Source organism: Mirounga angustirostris, unplaced genomic scaffold (assembly GCF_029215605.1).
Source record: "Mirounga angustirostris isolate CCGP_5_RB_7025 unplaced genomic scaffold, mMirAng1.0.hap1 SCAF_6, whole genome shotgun sequence".
NCBI lineage: Eukaryota > Metazoa > Chordata > Mammalia > Carnivora > Phocidae > Mirounga > Mirounga angustirostris.
Window position 1 is genome coordinate 65,446,884 of NW_026991714.1, and position 21,102 is coordinate 65,467,985.

The following is a 21,102-nucleotide window of genomic DNA, read 5'->3' on the forward strand; positions in this document are numbered from 1 at the left end:
GAGTGAGTCTGACCTCAAGAACCAACGGCCCTGTTTTGCAGGAATCTCGAATCTTCTCACACGCTCTCAGAAGATACTGGTTTCTATAAAACACTGCATCAGAATCACAGCAAGGGCTTTTTTTAAAGATTTAGTGAGAGAGTTAAGAGTGTGAGCACAAGCAGGCAGAGGGGCTGAGGGAGAGGGAGAAGGAGACTCCCCGCTGAGCAGGGAGCCCCATGCAGGGCTCGATCCCAGGACCCCGGGATCATGACCCAAGCCGAAATGAAGAGTCAGATACTTAACCGACTGTGCCACCCAGGCGCCCCCCACATCAAGGGCTTATTAAAACACTGAGTGCTGGGCTCCACTCCCTAGAATTTCTGATTAAACAGCGCTATGATAGAAACCATGAACAAGTTCCCAGTGACGCTCATGCCAGTGATCACATGCTTTTGTTCTAGACCATGAGATCTACCTAAGTCAAGATGATTTCCACTCACAGAGGTCTCATTTTCTTGCACCCATGCAGTTCCCACAGGGGCTGGAAAATGGCCCCAGGCCTGTTATAACAGCTTCTACTCATGACATGCCATGATGGGCCTCCTGCCCTATATCCTTCTATACAGCTAAGTGAACCTGGTGCCAAGTTATGGCCTACTAAGTCCTGGGAGTTTGTATTTTAAGCCAAACCCAAGACCATAACTAGTGATCATGCAGAGTGCATCTACTGAATCTACTTTTGCAGAAATTATCTAGTAGACTTTTATTATAATAGAAAGCTAAGAAAACAGTTCAAAAGAAACAACAGCGTTAGAAATCATCTCACCTGACTTAAACTGGAAGGGTGAGTATCAGTAAGTCTCGGTGACAGAAGGCCAGCCATAAGACATCTATTATAGCCATCAGGTATGAATTCACTGAGGGATGCTCCTGATTTCTTTAAAAACCTCAAAGTCTGTAAAGATCGATGAATAAATATCAATCAAGACACAATTTCAAATAACCAAATTTAAGAATAATAAACTTATCACCCTACTTTATACTTAATATTTTGAGAATAAAGCTAAAAGACACGGAATAGAAATTGTAAGACTCCATTTTTACACTTCTTGCAAGGAAAAGGGTTTATAGGTTCTTGAGCTAAACCAATGCTTGCTAGTTACAAATAATATTACTGATAAGGGTACTTTGGGTGGCTTTTTGTTTTTATGACGGGTAACCCTGTTACCTTCTCCAAAGCTGACAGAGCTGGTGACAGATCTTAATGTACATACACACACACACACACACACACACACACACCCCTGCCGTTTATCCCTTCTGATCTAATGTAAGAGAGATCTAATATGAATATAAATATGGCATTCAGGCACATCTAGCCGATTATCAATTTTGAAATCTGCCATTTTGTGTTTTCCTGGGAAAGTCTTTTTCAACATATAGTCATCCCCACTTGTGCCAGGCACTGTGCTAGGCACCTTCTTTGTGTTACTTCACTTATTCATAAGCTTCCTGAGAAGAAAGAGGAGAATTAAGAGTACGGATACAAAGGGATATGGTGAAGGCACTGACCTACTTCCACTCTTTTCCTTAACGTTCAAGTAGCTAACATCTACACAACCCCAATACTTCTTCTGGCAGGCTGCCATCAGTAACTGATGCTACTAACTGCTCATATCACAAACCTAGCAGAAGCTACCATTTAAGCTGAAACAACAGTTTATATAATTAACACTAAAGAAAGTTTAAATCCATGATCTGACTTCAGTTCAATAAGGCACACTCTGTCCACATTGTTAGTTACCTACCTCCTTTTGAAAGCCATTACAAGTTATATGAACAATTCCTGAGTTTAACAAACAAGTGGCATCTAAAAAAAAGATGTAAAAAAAAAATGTGCTTACATATTATACTGTAGATGGCATTAACACACCAAAATTTATCCTAACAAGAGATTGCTAGGCAAGATATCAAAATTATTACATATAATAAATTTTAAAATAATTTTTCCAGGTATTTCCATCCTGACAAGATACCAAACTTCAACATAAATAATAGTTACCTTTTCTAGCAAATTCATAATAGTGATAATATCTTTATAAAATACCTCAGTATTAAATTTCTCATGTACATATCAAATTAATTTCCTAAGTTACCCATATATTAACAGTAATGAGACATGAACAGGTAACTATATATACATGTATACTACACACTATATACATACCACACATATACTATACAAATATATATTACACACATGCATACATACTCGTGCATGTTATTTTTCTCAAAAGCTAATGTTAAGGAAATACATACCAAAATTGTAAATATTTGCATTAAAAAACTGCTCAGGAGGTGGATATGAAGGAGGAATTCCTCGACTTAAGCTTCTCTCATTTACTAGTATATCCAAGATGTAATGTGGGTAAGTCTTGTTCACAAGAGAATCCAGTGACCACAATGCAAAATAAGAGCAATTATGCAGATATTCTCCTGATCTAAAAGAAAATGTTACAAAATCATTAAATGACTGAGCTGCTACACATACAAACACGAAAAAGAAGAGAGGGCGAAATCATACCTTAACGAATCTGGCATCTGTGCATGATACCAACGATTTATGTCAAAAAGCCCCAAATACATAGAAGGCTTTCCTTGTCCATATATATTCACCTGCCAGGTAAAGACTGAAACACTAGTGTCAGGAGACAGAGCTAAAAGAAAAGAATATCATTTTTATAAATTGAATAAATAATCACAAAGTAAAACTAGCCCAAATAAAATTTTAGCAACATTTTGACATAAATTAAGAAGTTTTAATCATATTTGATATTTCAAAGTACAGTTCTATCGCTCATTCTATAAGAAGGGTTTCATTCTGTAAGAAGGGTTTCATTCACTTATATCTTTACTATTTCTCCATTTCAAGATTTTATTAAAAAGTACTCATCAGAAAAGTTATATCCTGGTTTGTTTTCACTTAACACTTTGGCAACTTTGAGATGTTGGACGTAAAAGTAGAGAATTATTTGAATGCATATTCTCCCAACAAGGGAACACAGCCAGTACCAGAGAATATCAATACTGAAAACGGACACTTTGAGGCATTTAATTCTTTGGAGGAATTCTAGTTGAGAAGGGCTAATCCAGCTCTTTGGGAAAGGGGGGGAAGACAAGGACCTGGATGGTGGTCGTGGGGAATGGAAAGATAGGAACAAAGTAAGAGGCACCAATGAGAGAAAAAAGTAAACATCTGAAAAAGTAAACAATGGGAAACAAAAAAGAGGGGAGTGGGGAATGAGAAAAGATAAGCGTTTGAAGAGTTGTGTTTGGGGCATGTTTAGTTGGACGTGAAGACTGGACCACAAATACAGACGTGGAACAAGCACAGAGGACATGCCCAGGACGGAGGAGTGAACCATGAGGATGAATCCCAGTAAGAACACACACAAGCAGGGCCCTAGGGAGCATGTCCACAGCTGAACGAACCTATGCAGGTATCACATTTATTTCTCACCGCCACCCTTTGCAAAAGGTACAACTGTATTTTTCCATTCACAGATGGGGAAAGGGAGGCTCAGAAATGTGAAATAATTTGTCAAAGGTCACAACTAGTAACAGAGCAGAGATCTGAAGCCATGATGGATTCCAAATCGATGCCATTTTTCCTGTGCAAGGGTTGTTTACCAGGAAGAAGGGATGATACTAAAGGAAAGAGAAAAATTAAAGACAACCAAGGCCTGTTTGCCATAGGTCTCAAAAAATACACAGAAGGAACCATTACTCATAAACTATTCATACTAGTCAAAACTAGAGACCATTCTTGCCTGTTTAGAGAGCTGGATTAAAATACAAGGATCCCTTAATCTATTGGACTCTTGAGTTCTGCATAGCAAACTGGAGAGTGAGAATACTGACAATCTGATACAGACCTAAAGAATATTCCAATTTTTTAACTGCCAGGAGTATGAACTCTAAAAAGCAGGCTGTCAAATCTTACATCAAGATAACTATTAAAATCAAGCATTCCACATGACATATAATAAGAGTGCTTTTAAGCAACCTTCATTCATACCTTCCTCTCTGTCGCCATGATACCGATATTTCTCTATACTCTGGCATCCCAACAGTTTGGTATTACTAGTCTGTCCCCTCAAAGGAAACATGCCACCCGTGAGGTCCAGTGTGTATCTTTCTTCACAGTACTCTAACCCCTGAAACAGAAAATCTCTATCTTAATGGAATTCTAAGCCAGAAATCATTCAAAAATTAAATGTTCTCTGTATTTAAAGAGTTTTTACATGATACAAAGAAAACACAAAAAAGTTAAAGAGGAAAGAGAGCAAATCACTGAAAAGGGCTCTGAAATTTTATATAGCATAAAACACAGATAAAAGGCTAAACTTAGTCTCTTGAAAACAGTGACCAACAAACCTTCTAAAGCAGTTATCAACCACGGGAACCTTCAGGCACTTTTGGCTGGAGTGTGAACTGGACTAACCATCACTATTCTCTACAAAGATACTCCAGGCCAGCAAACCTGCTCCTCTGTTCTCAGAGAAATTCTTGCTCTAGAACAGCAGCCCATACATTTTTTTTTGTTCATCAATCTCTTTAAGAAGCTGGGGCGCCTGGGTGGTGCAGTCAGGTGAGTGTCTGACTCTTGGTTTCAGCTCAGGTCGTGGTCTCAGGGTCATGGTAAGATTTAGCCCCACAATGGGCTCCATGCTCAGCAGAGTCTGCTTGGGATCCTCTCTTCTTCTCCCTACCCCTCCCACTTGTGCATGCCTGCTCTCGCTCTCTCAAATAAATAAATCTTTAGTGTGGAAAAAAAAGAAAAGAATCTAAGAAAGCTATTAAACTCCCCCAGAAAAATGCATAATCATAAAAATGTCACACATAATTCACAGACTTCATGGATTCTTTAAAGCCCATCCACATAACTTCAAACACTAGGTTAAGAAAGATTGTTCTACAGAAAGGAATGTAGGGGCTGACCACGTAGCTATTAGCAGCACACCACCTTTTCTTCAAATTCAGCTGGAGAAACAGTCATCTGAAAGGCTAATGCATTCATCCTCTTTTGTAAGTGGCAAGACCATTTTTTTAATTAAAAAAAAATGTGTATTTTTTTAAGATTTTTATTTTTAAGTGGGGCGCCTGGTTGGCTCAGCCAGTTGAGCATCTGACTCTTGATTTTGGCTCAGGTCATGATCTCAGGGTTGTGAGATCAAAAGCCCCACATCAGGCTCCGTGCTGAACGTGGAGCCTGCTTAAGATCCTCTCTCCCTCTCCCTGCCACCTACCCCACTTGCACTTTTTCAAAAAAAACAAAACAAAACAAAAAACATTTTTAAGTAATCTCTACACCCAACGTGAGGCTCAAACTCACAACCCCGAGATCAAGGGTTGCATGCTCCACTGACTGAGCCAGTCGGGTGCCCCAAGACTGTTTATAAAGTCACCCCATGGCTTACTGCTTGATATATTAGAGCAACAAAATGCGGCATATTTTCCTGTGTACCAATTAGGTCACAAGATGAGTTGTGTCCAATCCCCTCATTTTAGATGAAAATGATACGTGGGGAAGTTAAGAAGGCTATGTTGGTAAAACTGCTAGTATTCTGATCCCTAATCTAACACTTTTTTCATTACATTGTGATACAGTATTAACTTGAATAGAAGAATAACTTTTCAATATGTTAATATCTTAAAGACTAAAAAAGGCAAAACAATGATAAAATGGTCATAATGAACCCATATTCCCAGTACCATTTACCTCATACAAGACTTGTCCTGATGCCAAACACTTTCTATCACCAAAGGCCAGCTGAAGTAGATGTAAACTCAACACATCCCCTTCACTGAAAGAAACAGAAACGAGCTGAGAAGAAACACTCAAGATCCTACTAATATATCAAGCAGCTCTTTCTGTCTAGTATACAATACTGAGTGCACAGGACAAAACTAAGGTCAACATGAAGAACTTACTGTGATTTAGTTTTCACAAAATGCAGTCCTTTGAAACAATAACTGATTTTTATTTTTAACAGATTCTAATTAACTTAAGCTGATGTTATTTGGACACTTTAGGTGACCCCTTATGTGGCAGAGACTACAGCGGTGTACCCAACACTGCTTCTCCCCGTCTTTAACAGGTGTGCTCTGAGCTGGGTGCAGGAGGCCCACGTTCTGGCCAACAAGATGTATACAGAATTATCCCATGGCAACTACAGAAAACTGTCCTTAGGGGACTGCACGTCCTTTGTTCCTTCTTCCACCATCTCGTTATGCTTCTACCTAAAATGAAGATCTTGCTGCCCGGGACCACAGGATGAGGGCTATACAGTATGAATATAAAGCAAAGATCCCAAATCAACTCCTCACTGCTCAAGGACAGCGTGCAGTAAGTATTAAGAGCACAGATTTCCATATTGTCTAAATGTGAATTCTTATTCTTTCTGGCTGATCTTAGAACACATATTCTACTTGGCCTCCAGGATACCACATGATCTTCATGTTCCTCACACTACACTATCCATAGTCCTCTGCTGGCTGTTCTACCCTCTGCTTCTCCACCATCAATTATCTCCACGTGCAGAAGGATTCCCAGCTCTCTTCTCTACTGTTCTCACTCTGGGCTAGTGGTTCCCCATCTTGGTTGCTTATTATTACAATCATCAAAGAAGCTTTGACAAAATACTAATGCTCAGACCCTCCCATCAGAAACTAATTTAGACCAGACCAAATTCATATACTTACCTTATCCTGGCCTCCATGGCCCTATATAAACTAGTTCTACTCTTCTGACCTCATCTATGACCAGTCTGCATTCTACCCTTTACCGCTCTTCTTCCTTTTCCTTGAAACATTTTTCTAAGGCCTTTGCATTCTTTCCCCCAGATCTCCCCCATGGCTCTCCTACCTACCTGCCCCAACTGACTTCGTTCAAATCTCCCCAACCACACTATCTAAAAGAGCAGTTCCCTATACCACACATTCCATATCTCCTCTCCCAGCTTTTTCTGTATTTAACATCACTAACTGAAATTATATGAAATACATGCACTAGTATATTTATGAAATATACTCGCTGAAATAGAACATCTAGAAGAATAGAAATTTATTGGTGCTACGCATTGTTACATTTTCGACAACAGTCACTAGCACATATAAACACTCAATGATTTTGTGGAATGAATAAACACATGGACATGAAACAAAGACAAATAACCTCTAAAAGACCAAATATTAAATAAGACAAACTGCATACAACCAACATTAAAGGGAACACCAGTCACTTTTCCATATTACAAAATTAATGTGGCTTGATTGATGAATCACTGACCTCTACCTCTGAAACCAATAATACATTATATGTTAATTAACTGAATTTAAATAAAAATAAGTTTTAAAAATTTAATGTGGCTTTTATTATAATTGATGAGCACTATGGCAACAATTTAAGATCTATACCCATGTAATTCTGTGGTGATATAATCACTCTACGGTGATTTTTTTTTCCTTTTTTATTGTTTAAATAATCACTCTGATGGGGAAAAGGAAGGAGCACATCATTGTCTTTCTTAATTTAGACTTATAATCTAAGTTTATATTATTTTCATTTACTTATAATACCAATAACATCCACTTAAATATACCAATATGTAAGTATCACTTATATATGTAAGTGTTGTTTCCAGTATACAAGTATTATTTATACATGTATATACATACTATTTGTATATGTGTACACAAATATATTTTTATTACATATTGTTCATAGACATATATGAACAAATGTAAATAATTTTATATATCATTTCCGGGAGCTCACAGACTGCTCTATGTCTACACACAGACCACAGGTCAGGAATTCTGCTTTAAATCATATTACATACACATACCAATATATATCACAGTCTTCATCAGATTCTCAAAGAGGCCCATGACATACTAATTTAAGGGCCCAAATCAAAGACTAGAAGTCCACAAAAATACCACTCTCAAAAATATCTCACATCAGTTATAGTGACAAACGCAAAGTAAATCATGCAGAAATAAATAACCCAACTTACCAATTAAATTAACCCTGTCCTATTAAAAGAATATTATATACAGTACTAGAAAGTGGTTTACAAGTCATTAGAGAATTGTTCCTATGGGTTACTTCCTCGGTGTGTTGTGAATAATGAAGACAAGTAAATACAGGGCATCACCTTGTTAAGAGAAACTGAAAAGTATATTCTGCCCATATTTTAAACTATGATTCATTTGTGCTTCAAATGCAAATACATGTGACCCTTGAACAACACAAGTTTCAACTGTGTGGTCCATCTGTATGCAGATTTTTTTCAATAAATACAGTGGGAAGTTTTTTGGAGATTTGTGACAATTTGAAAAACCTTGCAGATGAACCACATAGCATAGATATACTGAAAAAATTAAGCAAAAAGGCATTAAAGAATACAGTATGTAACACATTTAACACACAGAATACATGCTAATTATTGATGTTTATTGGTAGGGCTTCCAGTCAACAGCAGGCTATTAGTAGCTAAATTTGGGAGGGGGCAGGTGTCAAAAGTTTTCATGGATTTCTGACTTCACAGAGGGGTCAGAGCCCCAGCTCCCACCTTGTTCAAGAATCAGCTGTAGAGAGCTCTGAAAACTACCTCAAAAAAGGACAAAGGAAGCGCATACATTTCACAAGGATTTTACAAAAGAAAATCAGGAACAGAGAATATTCAGATAGCTTCATGATTATAAGAATAGAGTGGGCATCACTTACAGATAACATCAAAAGAATCAAGAGTGGTATGGTAAAAAAGAAGTTAGATTTATTCACCAAGTTCCAAAATAAGAGGAAAGCACTCTAGAGTTTAGTGTGAGAAATTCAGAAAAAGTAAAATACAAAAACCCACATAAAGAATAAAAAATAGAACTTATCCTAAGAGACAGTCCTAGGAGGAAAAATAAGCAGAATACAACAACTGTTTAGATGAAAGTCCCCTCACATTCCCCACCACCCAGAGCCCTCACAGGTCACATCCCTCCAATTGCTGCCCCCCCCTCAGATGAATGGAAATAGGGGTTTGACTCATGGAGGGGTAGCCTAACAGCAGGCTCTGTATTTTCATTTCAGTATTTTTCCAGGATTGACAAATTTCAAAGTGGCAAATCAATTCTCCATTTCCTGACTTACTACAGAGTAAGGCAAGACCAAACCACCAAGTGGAGACATAAGAACACAAAACCCCAAGTGACCACAATGCAGGTTACCTAGAGCCCAAGGCAGGATGGACTTGGGAAGAGAAAAGTACTGGGAAGCGCACATTGTCACCATCAAGACATTTATACCACAAGCTCAACTGTTTCACTGATCATCCAAGAAAGAACAAAACACCAAAGAAAAATAAGAGAAAATCAATACTTACACTATTCTAGTTGAACAAATTTAACTGGTTAGAATTCAGTTGAAAGATTTCTCACTAACTGTAATTGAGACAAAATTAGACCTTATGATAGAAAAATGAACCAAGTTAATGCTAAGAATATACTGAAAAAGGCAAACAGGAGGACCAGGGAACAGAGTAAGGGTAAATAAAAACGAGAGAGGCATACACAACAAAGAGAAGAAATGAGATTATAAAAGTGTAAGAACACAGAAGGCCATAAAAATTGTCTAAGGCATTAAGAGGCTGCTCACTCCCCTATATTGGCTTACTCTTAGAAACAGCATTCAAACAAGTCAAACAAGCACCATTTCTTACTGATACCCCAGAATTTACTCAACCATGTCGAAACAATCATTTAACTTTCAAAATCATTTCAACTACCACTCATTAATTCACTGAACTATGCTGTTTTCACTAAAAAGACAAATACTACAAGACTTTCCAAAAGAAATGACCTGCTGCCTCATCTTTGACAAGTGTTTTTAAAAACCACACACATCACACTTACCTATCTTGTGTCGACTGAACAGCCCACAAGTAACAGCAATTACGCGGATCATTCTCAGGTTCCTGAAAAGTGACCGCATACACGGGAACTCTTCCACCTTCCAGCTGTGTGTAGTATCTACAACAGGCACAAAAAATAGGACAGTTCATACTGGGTCTTATGTGAAAATCTGGGTTGGAGCAACTACTGTTAACACGATCATCTGATCTTCATGCACAGGGCACAGGACAGTGAGGCAACAGGCATGGCCGGGGGAAGGGCCAAAACTACTAGTGTGCCCACATACGCGCATGTGGGAACTCATGCCTCCTGTCAGGTGAGGATGCGCCACTGTGGGCTGCTCCCAGCTAGAGGCCCCCTAGGAAAGATGAACACGGACACAACACTCCACCTCAGCTGCCTGTGCTTAGTTTCCTCACCACGACACCCCAGTGAGGGAGAATCTGAAGAATTCCCACAAACCACTTGGAAAGCACAGTTCGCCAAGAGAGAACAGTGCCAGGGGAAAGACTGTGGAAGCCAGGTTCTCCAGGCATTCACTGAGCAGCAATTCCAAGACAAGAGCTGGTAAAAAGTTCTCAAGCAAAGAGAGTTGAGGTGGACTTGCCCTAGGGAGCTACTAGGCAACAGCACTACCACTTCATCACTAGTATGTGGTTAAAAAAAAAAAAAAAAAAATCCAATATGCCTTGAAAAAAAATGAATATTAAATTGACAACTTATGAGAAAAACAGGCATCTACTTAACTCTTCAGAGAGATTAAAAGTCTATAATGCCGATCTGCTACCTCCCTCAATTAAGGGCACTTCCCTCAATAAAGGGTTAATTTTGCAGCAATTTTTTAAAAAGATTTTTTATTTAAAAAAAAAAAAAAAGAGGGGCACCTGGCTGGCTCAGTCAGAAGAGCATGGAACTCTTGATCTTGGAGTCATGAGTTCGAGCCTCAGATAGTGTGCAGAGATTACTTAAATAAATAAAACTTAAAAAAAAAAAAAGTCTTATTTTTAACCATACCCTTTTCTCTTTATGCTAATTTTAAAATAGTAATAATTAAGTACAAATTATATTCAGAAAAAAACTACCAATAACCGAGAGAAGAAAGTCATACTTACTCTCTTTTCATGCTCTTCATATTCCAAAGAGCTAGGTAGCCATCAGAGAAGCCCACGGCAAGCTGGTTCGTCCTGCTGATGTAGCGAAGGGCTGATACGGGAGTGCCCGACGGGCTCACCAGCTGGAAACACAGGTGGCGGCCCTCGCGCATCACGGTCTCCCTGATGTGTGGAACCTCGGCCGGGATGCCGGTTACAACTTCAAGGTCTAGAAAAACAAGACAAGTAAGATTAACAGATCATAACAACCATAAAAGCAAATGTGTCACCCACTATTCAAGCTTCAACTGAGGACTACTGTGGTCAATTAAAATCAGATCAGTGATAACAAAGCATGCTGAACTATAAAACAGCCAACCATACCTAGGTTAAATGCTCTAATTTTCAAAATACGTTTAACCGTGTAATTTTTAAAAAAACCTTAGGATACATCTCAAATATCTGAAGTACACTTTTTTAAAAAAGGATTACACAATTTCCTTAATAATCGTAAACAAAGCTGACAGGGTTTTCTTTTTTTTTCCCTAGATTTTATTTATTCATTTTAGACAGAGAGAGCGAGCGAGCGAGCACAAGCAGGGGAAAGGGGCAGAGAGAGAAGCAGGCTCCCGGCTAAGCAGGGAGCCCAGTGCGGAGCTCGATCCTAGGACTCTGGGATCGTGACCTGAGCCGAAGGCAGACACTGAACCAACTGAGCTACCCAGCGCCCCTCTTTTTTCTTTTTTTAAACAAAAAGCTGATGGGTTTCCTTATTCAAATTTAGAACTAAGAACCTAAATATTCCCCTTGGAGAAATGGCCGGTTCCAGGCCTGGGGCAGAAAATATGTTAAGATGAGCCTAGGACATCTTGTGCCAGAAATCTAGGAAACTGATTATCAAAGTCTAAAGGGGATCTGTGAGACTACATAAGGGGTGCTCATGAGTTTAAAAAAAAATTTCTTTTGAACATCAGTAAACAATAATGAAAGTAAATGAATGAAACACATGAAGTATGCAAAACCTCCTGAGTTCCTGTCCTCACCAACAAAAGACCTTACTGAACCATTTTAAGTAACTGGGTACCAGCTCCTTACTCTGAAAATTAGTACTTAAAAAAATAGTAAGCATTCATCCTGCCTCTTCCGTACAAACTGTATTTCAGGGTAAACAAATAGCCGTAGTTATAATGAGAAAATTCTTCTTTAGATTAACAGAATTTTAAAATCATCATTTTTGTATCCCCTACTGAATCAAGAGATTTAAGGTAACAATCTCAATGGATGAAACAATTAATTTAAATTGGGTTTTTCAAGCTTGGCTCCACGGACACTCTGGGTCAGATAAATCTTTGCCGAGGGGAACAGTCCTACGCACTGCAGGATGGTGAACTGCATCCCCAGGCCTGTCTATTAGATGGCAGTAGCACCATCTCCCTCCAGGAGCAACAACCAAAAATGTCCCCAGGACATTATCAAAGATCCCCTAGAAGGCAAATGTCACCCCTGGCTGAGAATCACTGGTACAAAGGCAGATGGGAAACTTTAACAAGGAAGGACTGCAGTGTTATCATCTGGACCCACTGATCACTAAAGGTGAAACAAGACATCATGTCCTCCCGATATGATACAGTAGGAAATATCCAGCACTTCTGGAAGTGTCCTTGCCAAATGTCACATTTGAACCTAATCAGAGCTAACTTATATTTGCAGAAAATACAAAATGTAAATGACACCACATGAAAACACTCCACTAATTCCAAAATGTGGGGCATTCTATCAGATAAACTAACTTCTCCAACAAGTCAGTAGAACTAAAAATAAATAGGAAAGGAGAAGTTAGAGGGAGGTCTGCTCTACATTCAAGGAGACAGGAGACAACTCAAATGTCATGTGTGGACCTTGTTCGGATCCGGATTCAAACAATACAAATGCAAAAAGATGCTCTAGAGCCATGTAATTACGGACCAGTTATTAGACTATAGCAAGGAATTATTAATATAGTTAGGACTGATAATGGCATTACGATTATACAGGACAGCCAATATTTGCTTTAAATTAATGCAGAGGCAAAAGGAGGAAGAGGGAAAAGAAAGAAAAAAGATGCACATATGGTAAGTTCTGAAAACAATTTAGGTGACGGATATGTGGGAGTTCTTATATTCTTCTGTCTACCTGAAGATCTCTGAAATCTTCAATAAAAGGAAAAATACTCAGGCCCATATATTGATATAACCACGAGCCAAGGGCAGATTCCCTCAATGCTGTTATGAAGAAGGGAAAAATCATACATTGTACTTGAACAATTACTCTCCTAATCCCTTCTGCTTCTGATTATTTTTCCAAAGAGCAAGGATTAAACTTTGCCAAAATAAGTACTTCAAACAACGGAATAACGTACACTTATTCAAGAGAGTAAGGTAGGCTCTAGCTGTATTGTGGAAAGATGTACAATACCATTAGGTTTAGAAAAGTTGTAAAACAGTATATAGTACGATAAATATTAGGAATTTCACTTTTTTTTAAAAAAAAGATTTTATTTATTAGAGTGAGAGCACGCATGCACAAGCGTGGGAGGGGCAGAAGGAGGAGAAACACTGAGCAGGGAGCCCAATGTGGGACTCGATCCCAGGACGCTGGGATCATGACCTGAGCCAAAGGCAGACACTTAACTGACTGAGCCACCCAGGCGCCCCGGAACTTCACTTTCTATATTACGTGTATTACAGCAAAGTCCAAATAGCTGTAATCATAAATTACTTTTGTAAACAAAAACTTTTGCATTAGGGCGCCTGGGTGGCTCAGTTGTTAAGCAACTGCCTTCGGCTCAGGTCATGGTCCCAGGGTCCTGGGATCGAGTCCCATATCGGGCTCTCTCCTCTGCGGGAGGCCTGCTTCTCCCTCTCCCACTCCCCCTTGCTTGTGTTCCCTCTCTCACCGTGTCTCTCTATGTCAAATAAATAAATAAAATCTTTAAAAAAAAAAAAAATTATAAAAAAAAAAAAACCTTTTGCATTAAACCCCAATTTTTTATTCAATGGCTTTGTAAATCTTATAATTGAGAAAGGATTTTGATCTCTGATCACAATCCAAAGAGTTCCATTATAAAATCATCCTTGTGCTGAATTCAACTACTGATTGCTGATCTCTGAAATAAAGGATCTTTTAACTCCACTATTTTGGTCTGAAGAGAGGTTTGTTTATTTTTAAGATTTTATTTATTTGACAGAGAGAGACACAGCAAGAGAGGGAACACAAGCAGGGGGAGTGGGAGAGGGAGAAGCAGGCTTCCAGCCGAGCAGGGAGCCCAATGCGGAGCTCGATCCCAGGACCCTGAGATCATGACCTGAGCCGAAGGCAGACGCTTAACGAGTGAGCCACCCAGGCGCCCCTGAAGAGAGTTTTAATTATGAATACAAGCATCTTAATTAGCCTTACATGTAGAATGATACTGTCTACAAAACTCTGGAACAAAATTCCATCAAGACTACTGAAGTCCTCGGGTGCCTGGGTGGCTCAGTTGGTTAAGCGACTGCCTTCGGCTCAGGTCATGATCCTGGAGTCCCTGGATCGAGTCCCGCATCGGGTTCCCTGCTGAGCAGGGAGTCTGCTTCTCCCTCTGACCCTCCCTCCTCTCATGCTCTATCTCATTCTCTCTCTCAAATAAGTAAATAAAATCTTTAAAAAAAAAAAAAAAGACTACTGAAGTCCTCTATCAATTTTCTATAAAGAGCAGTTCAAACACTTCTTAATATTCTATAAATACATTTTTAATTACTGTTATTTCTGCTAGTCAATTCTTTTCTTTTAAACTTTACCCAGGGTTAATCAGATCTTTGGACATATCAAATTTCGTTTCTATCACTGTGAGAATTTTTCTTCTTTTTTTTTTTCTTAAGTGTCCATGTGGCCATTATTTCTGCCAAATCAAGTTCTTTCAAGTCGTATTTTACAGATTTAAAATTTTGCTCAGAAATTTGATTTGGTTCTTAAATTTCTGGTTAAATACAATTTTTACTACTTGCAGTTTTAATTAGTTTTACTACGCACTGACAATTTTTATTAGTTATGCTCATTATAAATTGGGATAAAATAATTATTTGTTTCTTAGCTGATCCACAGAGAAACCGATCTGCCCTAATAGTACAGGACTGCTTTAACTATTAAGAAGGTCTCAAGATCAAATGGTCCTTTCCTGAAACTTTTTACACATACATTTTTTAAGATTTTTAGGTTAGTTCTCCTCCCTGTATAAATCAATCATTTAAATGTCCCATAAATAAAAATCAAAGAACGGAAAGCATTTGATGAGAAGATTTATAAACATTAAGTTATTAGTGTTAAAGGAAGAAAATTCTCCTCAATTTATAAAAATATGAGTAAGCATTAGTTCTATCTTAGGATGTTATTTTGTGAAAGAAAACCTTCGATTACTATTTTATTTCCTATTACACTACCCTATTTCTAACTTGGCCTTACCGTAGGCACATAACTAGCGTGCCAAAAACAGATCCTACACAGCTGGACAGTTTTATACTGTCTGATAAAGATCAAGATTTTATACCTTCAGCCCTTCTTCTGGCATATACTTAATAACAGCTATTTTTCAAGTGTATATGGAAAAACAAATCAAAATCTCCATTTCTGTCAATACCTACTTTAAGTATATGAATAACTCATCAATAAAATAGAGTAACTCATGCAAAAAGTATCCAGTGCTCAAAACAATAATACAAGTCCAAATAATAAAAGAAACAAAGACACATGAAGAGAAGCTTCTATATAAAAAATTTTCAATATTTAGGGGAAAAAACCCAATCCATTGCCTCAGAGTATTCAGGTGCTCAGTTTTGGGTTTGAAACAATTACCTGAGGCCTCTAATTCATTCTGACTGCATGACATGTCATCCAAACACAGGTCAATAAGAAGGATCTGTCCAACATCAGTCACCACTGCAGCCACACCAAAAAGCCATCGGAGGCTTGGGTGCAAATGCTGAGTGCTGGCACTGGCTCCTCCGTGACTAATTATGGGTTCAATCGCGGTCACCTAGAAAGCAGAATACAGCATTTGTTTTTCTTATACAAAGTGAGAAAATACAATTAAAAAACACAGTAAACAAATTTGGATGTTAAAGCAGGTTATTAGTTACCATGGATTTAAACATTTTCTATTAGAGAATTATAAATTTGCATTTGATACTTGTGAATCTGAATAACATAATGAAATCTTCAGAAAAAACAGAAATGACACCATTATTTCAATATATAACAAATCATGCCACTGAAATAACTGATGTTTATTGAAAGCTTACTATATGCCAGGCCTTGTGCTAATTGGTTCATGTAATGTTCATGATAACCCTGGATATTGGATCATATATAATTCTACCTGTTCAAAGATGAAACCACCCTGAAACTTAGAAAGTTTAGCTGTGGTTATTCAAGTCACACAGACATTAAGTGTAAAACTCAAATCTAGATTTTTCTCTTCAAAGCTCTCAACCAGCTACTCCATGATTAGATAGCCTCTTTTCCTAAGGAAGAGTAAAATTAAATCATTCAAAAAAAATTTACTGTTTACTCTTTAAAATAAAAGTCTTGCTTATGCCTTAGCCTGAAGAGGTCTAACCTTCTTTAAAAGGGCCATATTACAATGGACTTCACACTAAGCTTCGGCAGTGACTGGATCACTGACATTTAACAAGAACTTAAATTATTTTTAAAAAAATCATACTGTAGGGGTGCCTGGGTGGCTCAGTCGTTAAGCGTCTGCCTTCGGCTCAGGTCATGGTCCCAGGTCCTGGGATCGAGCCCCGCATCAGGCTCCCTGCTCCGCAGGAAGCCTGCTTCTCCCTCTCCCACTCCCCCTGCTTGTATTCCCTCTCTCTGTCAAATATTTTTTTTAAAAAATTAAAATTGGGCGCCTGGGTGGCTCAGTTGGTTAAGCCACTGCCTTCAGCTCAGGTCATGATCCTGGAGTCCCGAGACCGAGTCCTGCATCGGGCTCCCTGCTCAGCGGGGAGCCTGCTTCGCCCTCTGACCCTCCCCCCTCTCATGCGCTATCTCATTCTCTCTCTCAAATAAATAAATAAAATCTTAAAAAAAATAAAATAAAATAAAAAATTAAAATTAAAAAATATCATACTATAGCTACATTACAGTTATGTTTTTACCTCTTCCTCTCATGAGTCAAATTTTAAATGTCTGTACCTAAATAAATAGTCTGTATTTTATACTCAGCTTTCCTTCTGTTTCCTATTAATTCACAAGAATTAAGTATGATATATGATAATTAAGTATTTAGTGACTTCTATTATGACTTCTATTATGATACTGATGAGTCCTAGAAAGGAGGAAATTTATTATCAATGATTTATGCATTAATACAAGTAAAGTTTGTTTCGGGCTGTAATCTATTATCACAGACTAAAGCCTGGCTCTGTCTATATTTCATTGGTACACAAAACATTCTACAGTGTTTCTAATTCTGAAAGCTGTAATTTCATGGACTGTCTTCCTTTTCTAAATTATGGCAATAATGTCTATAAATACTAGAGCACCGTCTCTTCAATTCCCTCAGATAGGAATTAAGAACTCTATCTGTTTGCATTCCCCATACAAATACTCTGAATTAATTGACAATGGTACCTTAATTAGTAAGGCAGTTAAAAGCAAACAAATTTAACAGGGGATACTGTGCCCTAGCCAAAAAACAACTAGTTAACCAAACTTGTATGGAAGGTTATCTATCACTAGTCTCTTCATCTTTCCCTTCTCCCTCTTCCATGGGATGCCAGCCATCCACACAACTGAGCGACCAGGAACTTATCTAGAACTCTTGTTTTGGGGCACCTGGGTGGCTCACTCGTTAAGCGTCTGCCTTCGGCTCAGGTCATGATCCCAGGATCCTGGGACTGAGCCCCGCATCAGGCTCCCCGCTCGGCTGGAAGCCTGCTTCTCTCTCCCACTCCCCCTGCTTGTGTTCCCTCTCTCGCTGTGTCTCTCTGTGTCAAATAAATAAGATCTTAAAACAAAACAAAACAAAACAAAATAGTCTGCCTTCAGCTCAGGTCATGACCTTGGGGTCCTGGGATGGAGCCCCAAGTTGGGGTCCATGCACAGCCAGGGAGTCTGCTTCTCCTTCTCCCTCTGCCCCTCCCTCCTGCTCATGTGTGCACGCGCGTGCTCGCTCTCTCTCCCTCAAATAAATAAAAATCTTTATTTTATTTATTTTATTTTTTTTAAGATTTTATTTATTTATTTGAGACAGAGAGAATGAGAGAGACAGAGAGCACATGAGAGGGGGGAGGGTCAGAGGGAGAAGCAGGCTCCCGATGCGGGACTCGATCCCGGGACTCCAGGATCATGACCTGAGCCGAAGGCAGTCGCTCAACCAACTGAGCCACCCAGGCGCCCTAAATAAAAATCTTTAAAAAATAAAAAAAATAAGTCTTGTTCTTTTTCATTTACTTTTTTTTTTTAAGATTTTATTTATTTATTTGAGAGAGAGAATGAGATAGAGAGAGCATGAGAGGGGGGAGGGTCAGAGGGAGAACCAGACTCCCTGCTGAGCAGGGAGCCCGATGCAGGACTCGATCCCGGGACTCCAGGATCATGACCTGAGCCGAAGGCAGTCGCTTAACCAACTGAGCCACCCAGGCGCCCCCCTTTCATTTACTCTTAACCAAATGATGAACAGGTCCTACCCATGTCACCTCCTGAGTATACTCTGAATCTGCCCCATCATCTCCGTTTCCAGAGTCATTTCCCTGGTTTGGCTCACCATCATTATCTGCCCGAACTACTCCAATCCAATGAGTTTTTTACACTATAGAGTTCTGCTTTAAACTTAAAATGACTTCGCCAGAGACTTCAGGCAGTGGCCACAAACTGCAAACAAGGCCATTTACTATCTGAACGCTGAGCACTTCTAGACCCCACCTCCGCCTTCCCCTCTCCCACAGCCATTCCAAATAAGGTCAGTTCCCAAATGTTCTAAATACTATGACTTTTTACATGCTGGTCTCTTTGCCTGAAACGTCCAACCTCTATGAATAGAAATTATCCACCTGTTTCGTTTCCATGTTCCCTGTGCTTGAGTTTACCAAAATACTCATTATATTTATGCTGTAAACTTATGACCTGTCTTCTCCCACTAGAGTACCAGCTTTTAACAGTGTGGACCAAGTTCTACTTATCTACTCATCTCCAAAATCTAGCACATAGTTTGATCTAGAGTAAGCACTCAATAAACTGCTAAATTAATTCTGCCTTTAAAATCTGCATTGGCTATAAACCACTTCAGACCCCTATATTTGCCCACTGAGGCAGCTTCTGTAAATGGCAAAAACAGTATTTTGACATTTATCTCCCTCTTAACTTTAAAAATGCTATTCTATGACCACAACAGAACATTTATATGCATGCCTACATTTGTCTGTATGTTATATATTTTTATACATTGTCTATACTGTATATTGTTTATATGCTATTATATATTTGCTACATATTTTTTCCATACTATGTACACAGAGAATTCTACTCTTACATCATTTTGTATTTATATGTGTGCGTATATTTGTTAAGGACATACTTTTTCTTAGCATATGAAAGAGTAGGAATAAACCTACTGAAGAAATAACCTGAATTCAAAGTACTTCTATACTTTACTACTGGTTAAGATGTTTGGCATATGGAAGGCATACATATATTAGAATTAATAAATGGTGATTAGAAATGAATCTGCTATTTAAATATTATTCAAAACTTAAACAACAGTGAGGACATATTTTCCATAGTGCTCCAAGGCTACAGTCTCAAATTTAAAAAGAAAAACAAACAAAAAAATGCCATACTAATGAACATAATATTCTAATACAAACTTTCAGTAACCTCAAAAAACACAACTGAAGATAACAAGACTCAGATGATAATTTCATATAAAAGAATATTAGAACACTTGATGTCATCCCTACTTTCACTCTGCAATTCTGTAGCCAAGAATAAGAAAGTTCTATTTTAAGTGTTAGGTTCTTTTGATAATATACTATCTTGAACCTCTTTTTGATCTTGAACTTTTAATGACAACTAACACAATGTCATAAAAGTAAATGAATTATGAATGTGCAGCTCACTAAACGTTCACAAAGTGAACACACCTGTGTCCTCAGCAGGGGGGCTCGGCTCTGAAAGCTGCAGCTCACAGGCCTTAACCAGTACCTACCCTTCCAGGAAGAACAACTGCTTTAACCACTCTGGACACGCCAAGGTCATAAAGACAGAGAACACTCCCTTCCGCTTCTTCTAATCCAATTAACAATCCAACTCTCTTCTGCCAAGAGAATTCCTTCATCGCCAGGATCACAGGAGGCTGTTGATTGACTGCACTGAATCTATACGCAGACAACCGCTCTCCTGTTAGAGAGTGCACTACCTCCAGATGTTGACCACAAGCCAGGCAAGCAAGTCCTCTTCTCCCTAGAAGAAAGGAAAGAAAAATGGAAAAAAAAAAGCAAAAATGTTGCTTACTTTAATACTGTATGTACACCACCTAACTAAATACAAGTCAGATCTTTTACATATATAATACGTAGCTCATTACATATATAACTTTATGTATTATCTCCAAAGGGAAATCTAAGCATTTATAGAACAGAGTGGTCCAAATTAGTGAAATATATTGAACAACTGTGACCTCAATAATAAAGTAACCATTCGGTAAAGTCACTATGCATGCTATGGGGTGCCTTTATATATGCTATAAAACAGATTATCTCATTTATTCCTTGTCACACCTCAACAAAGACAACACAGAGGTAAGTTCAGTTAACTTAACTTTCATACAGTTAAATAACTTGCTCACAGATGAACGGCTACAGGGGTACCTGGGTGGCTCAGTTTGTTAAGCGTCTGCCTTCAGCTCAGGTCATGATCTCAGGGTCCTGGGATCGAGCCCCACATCAGGCTCCCTGCTCCACAGGGAGTCTGCTTCTCCCTCTGCTTCTTCCACCCACCCTGCTCGTGCTCTAATAAATAAGTAAAATCTTAAAAAAAATAAATG

The 21,102-nt window shown here is 38.5% G+C and overlaps 1 protein-coding gene across 8 annotated transcripts in view; it reads right to left on the reverse strand.

The window, feature by feature from the left end:
• The window catches only part of AHCTF1 (AT-hook containing transcription factor 1), a 78,030-nt gene that overhangs the window by 43,874 nt on the left and 13,054 nt on the right, over positions 1-21,102 (reverse strand). For all 8 annotated transcript variants that reach the window (XR_010412378.1, XR_010412379.1, XM_045877604.3 and 5 more), the window contains 10 exons: positions 20,266-20,519; positions 15,909-16,089; positions 11,064-11,271; positions 9,952-10,068; positions 5,765-5,849; positions 4,061-4,199; positions 2,567-2,699; positions 2,302-2,483; positions 1,791-1,852; positions 809-937 (listed from right to left, as the gene is read on the reverse strand). Coding sequence is in view for 6 of the 8 variants with exons in the window: in XM_045877604.3 (XP_045733560.3) it covers positions 809-937; positions 1,791-1,852; positions 2,302-2,483; positions 2,567-2,699; positions 4,061-4,199; positions 5,765-5,849; positions 9,952-10,068; positions 11,064-11,271; positions 15,909-16,089; positions 20,266-20,519 (1,490 nt within the window). In the remaining 2 variants the exon portion in view is untranslated. The remainder of the gene's footprint in view (positions 1-808; positions 938-1,790; positions 1,853-2,301; positions 2,484-2,566; positions 2,700-4,060; positions 4,200-5,764; positions 5,850-9,951; positions 10,069-11,063; positions 11,272-15,908; positions 16,090-20,265; positions 20,520-21,102) is intronic.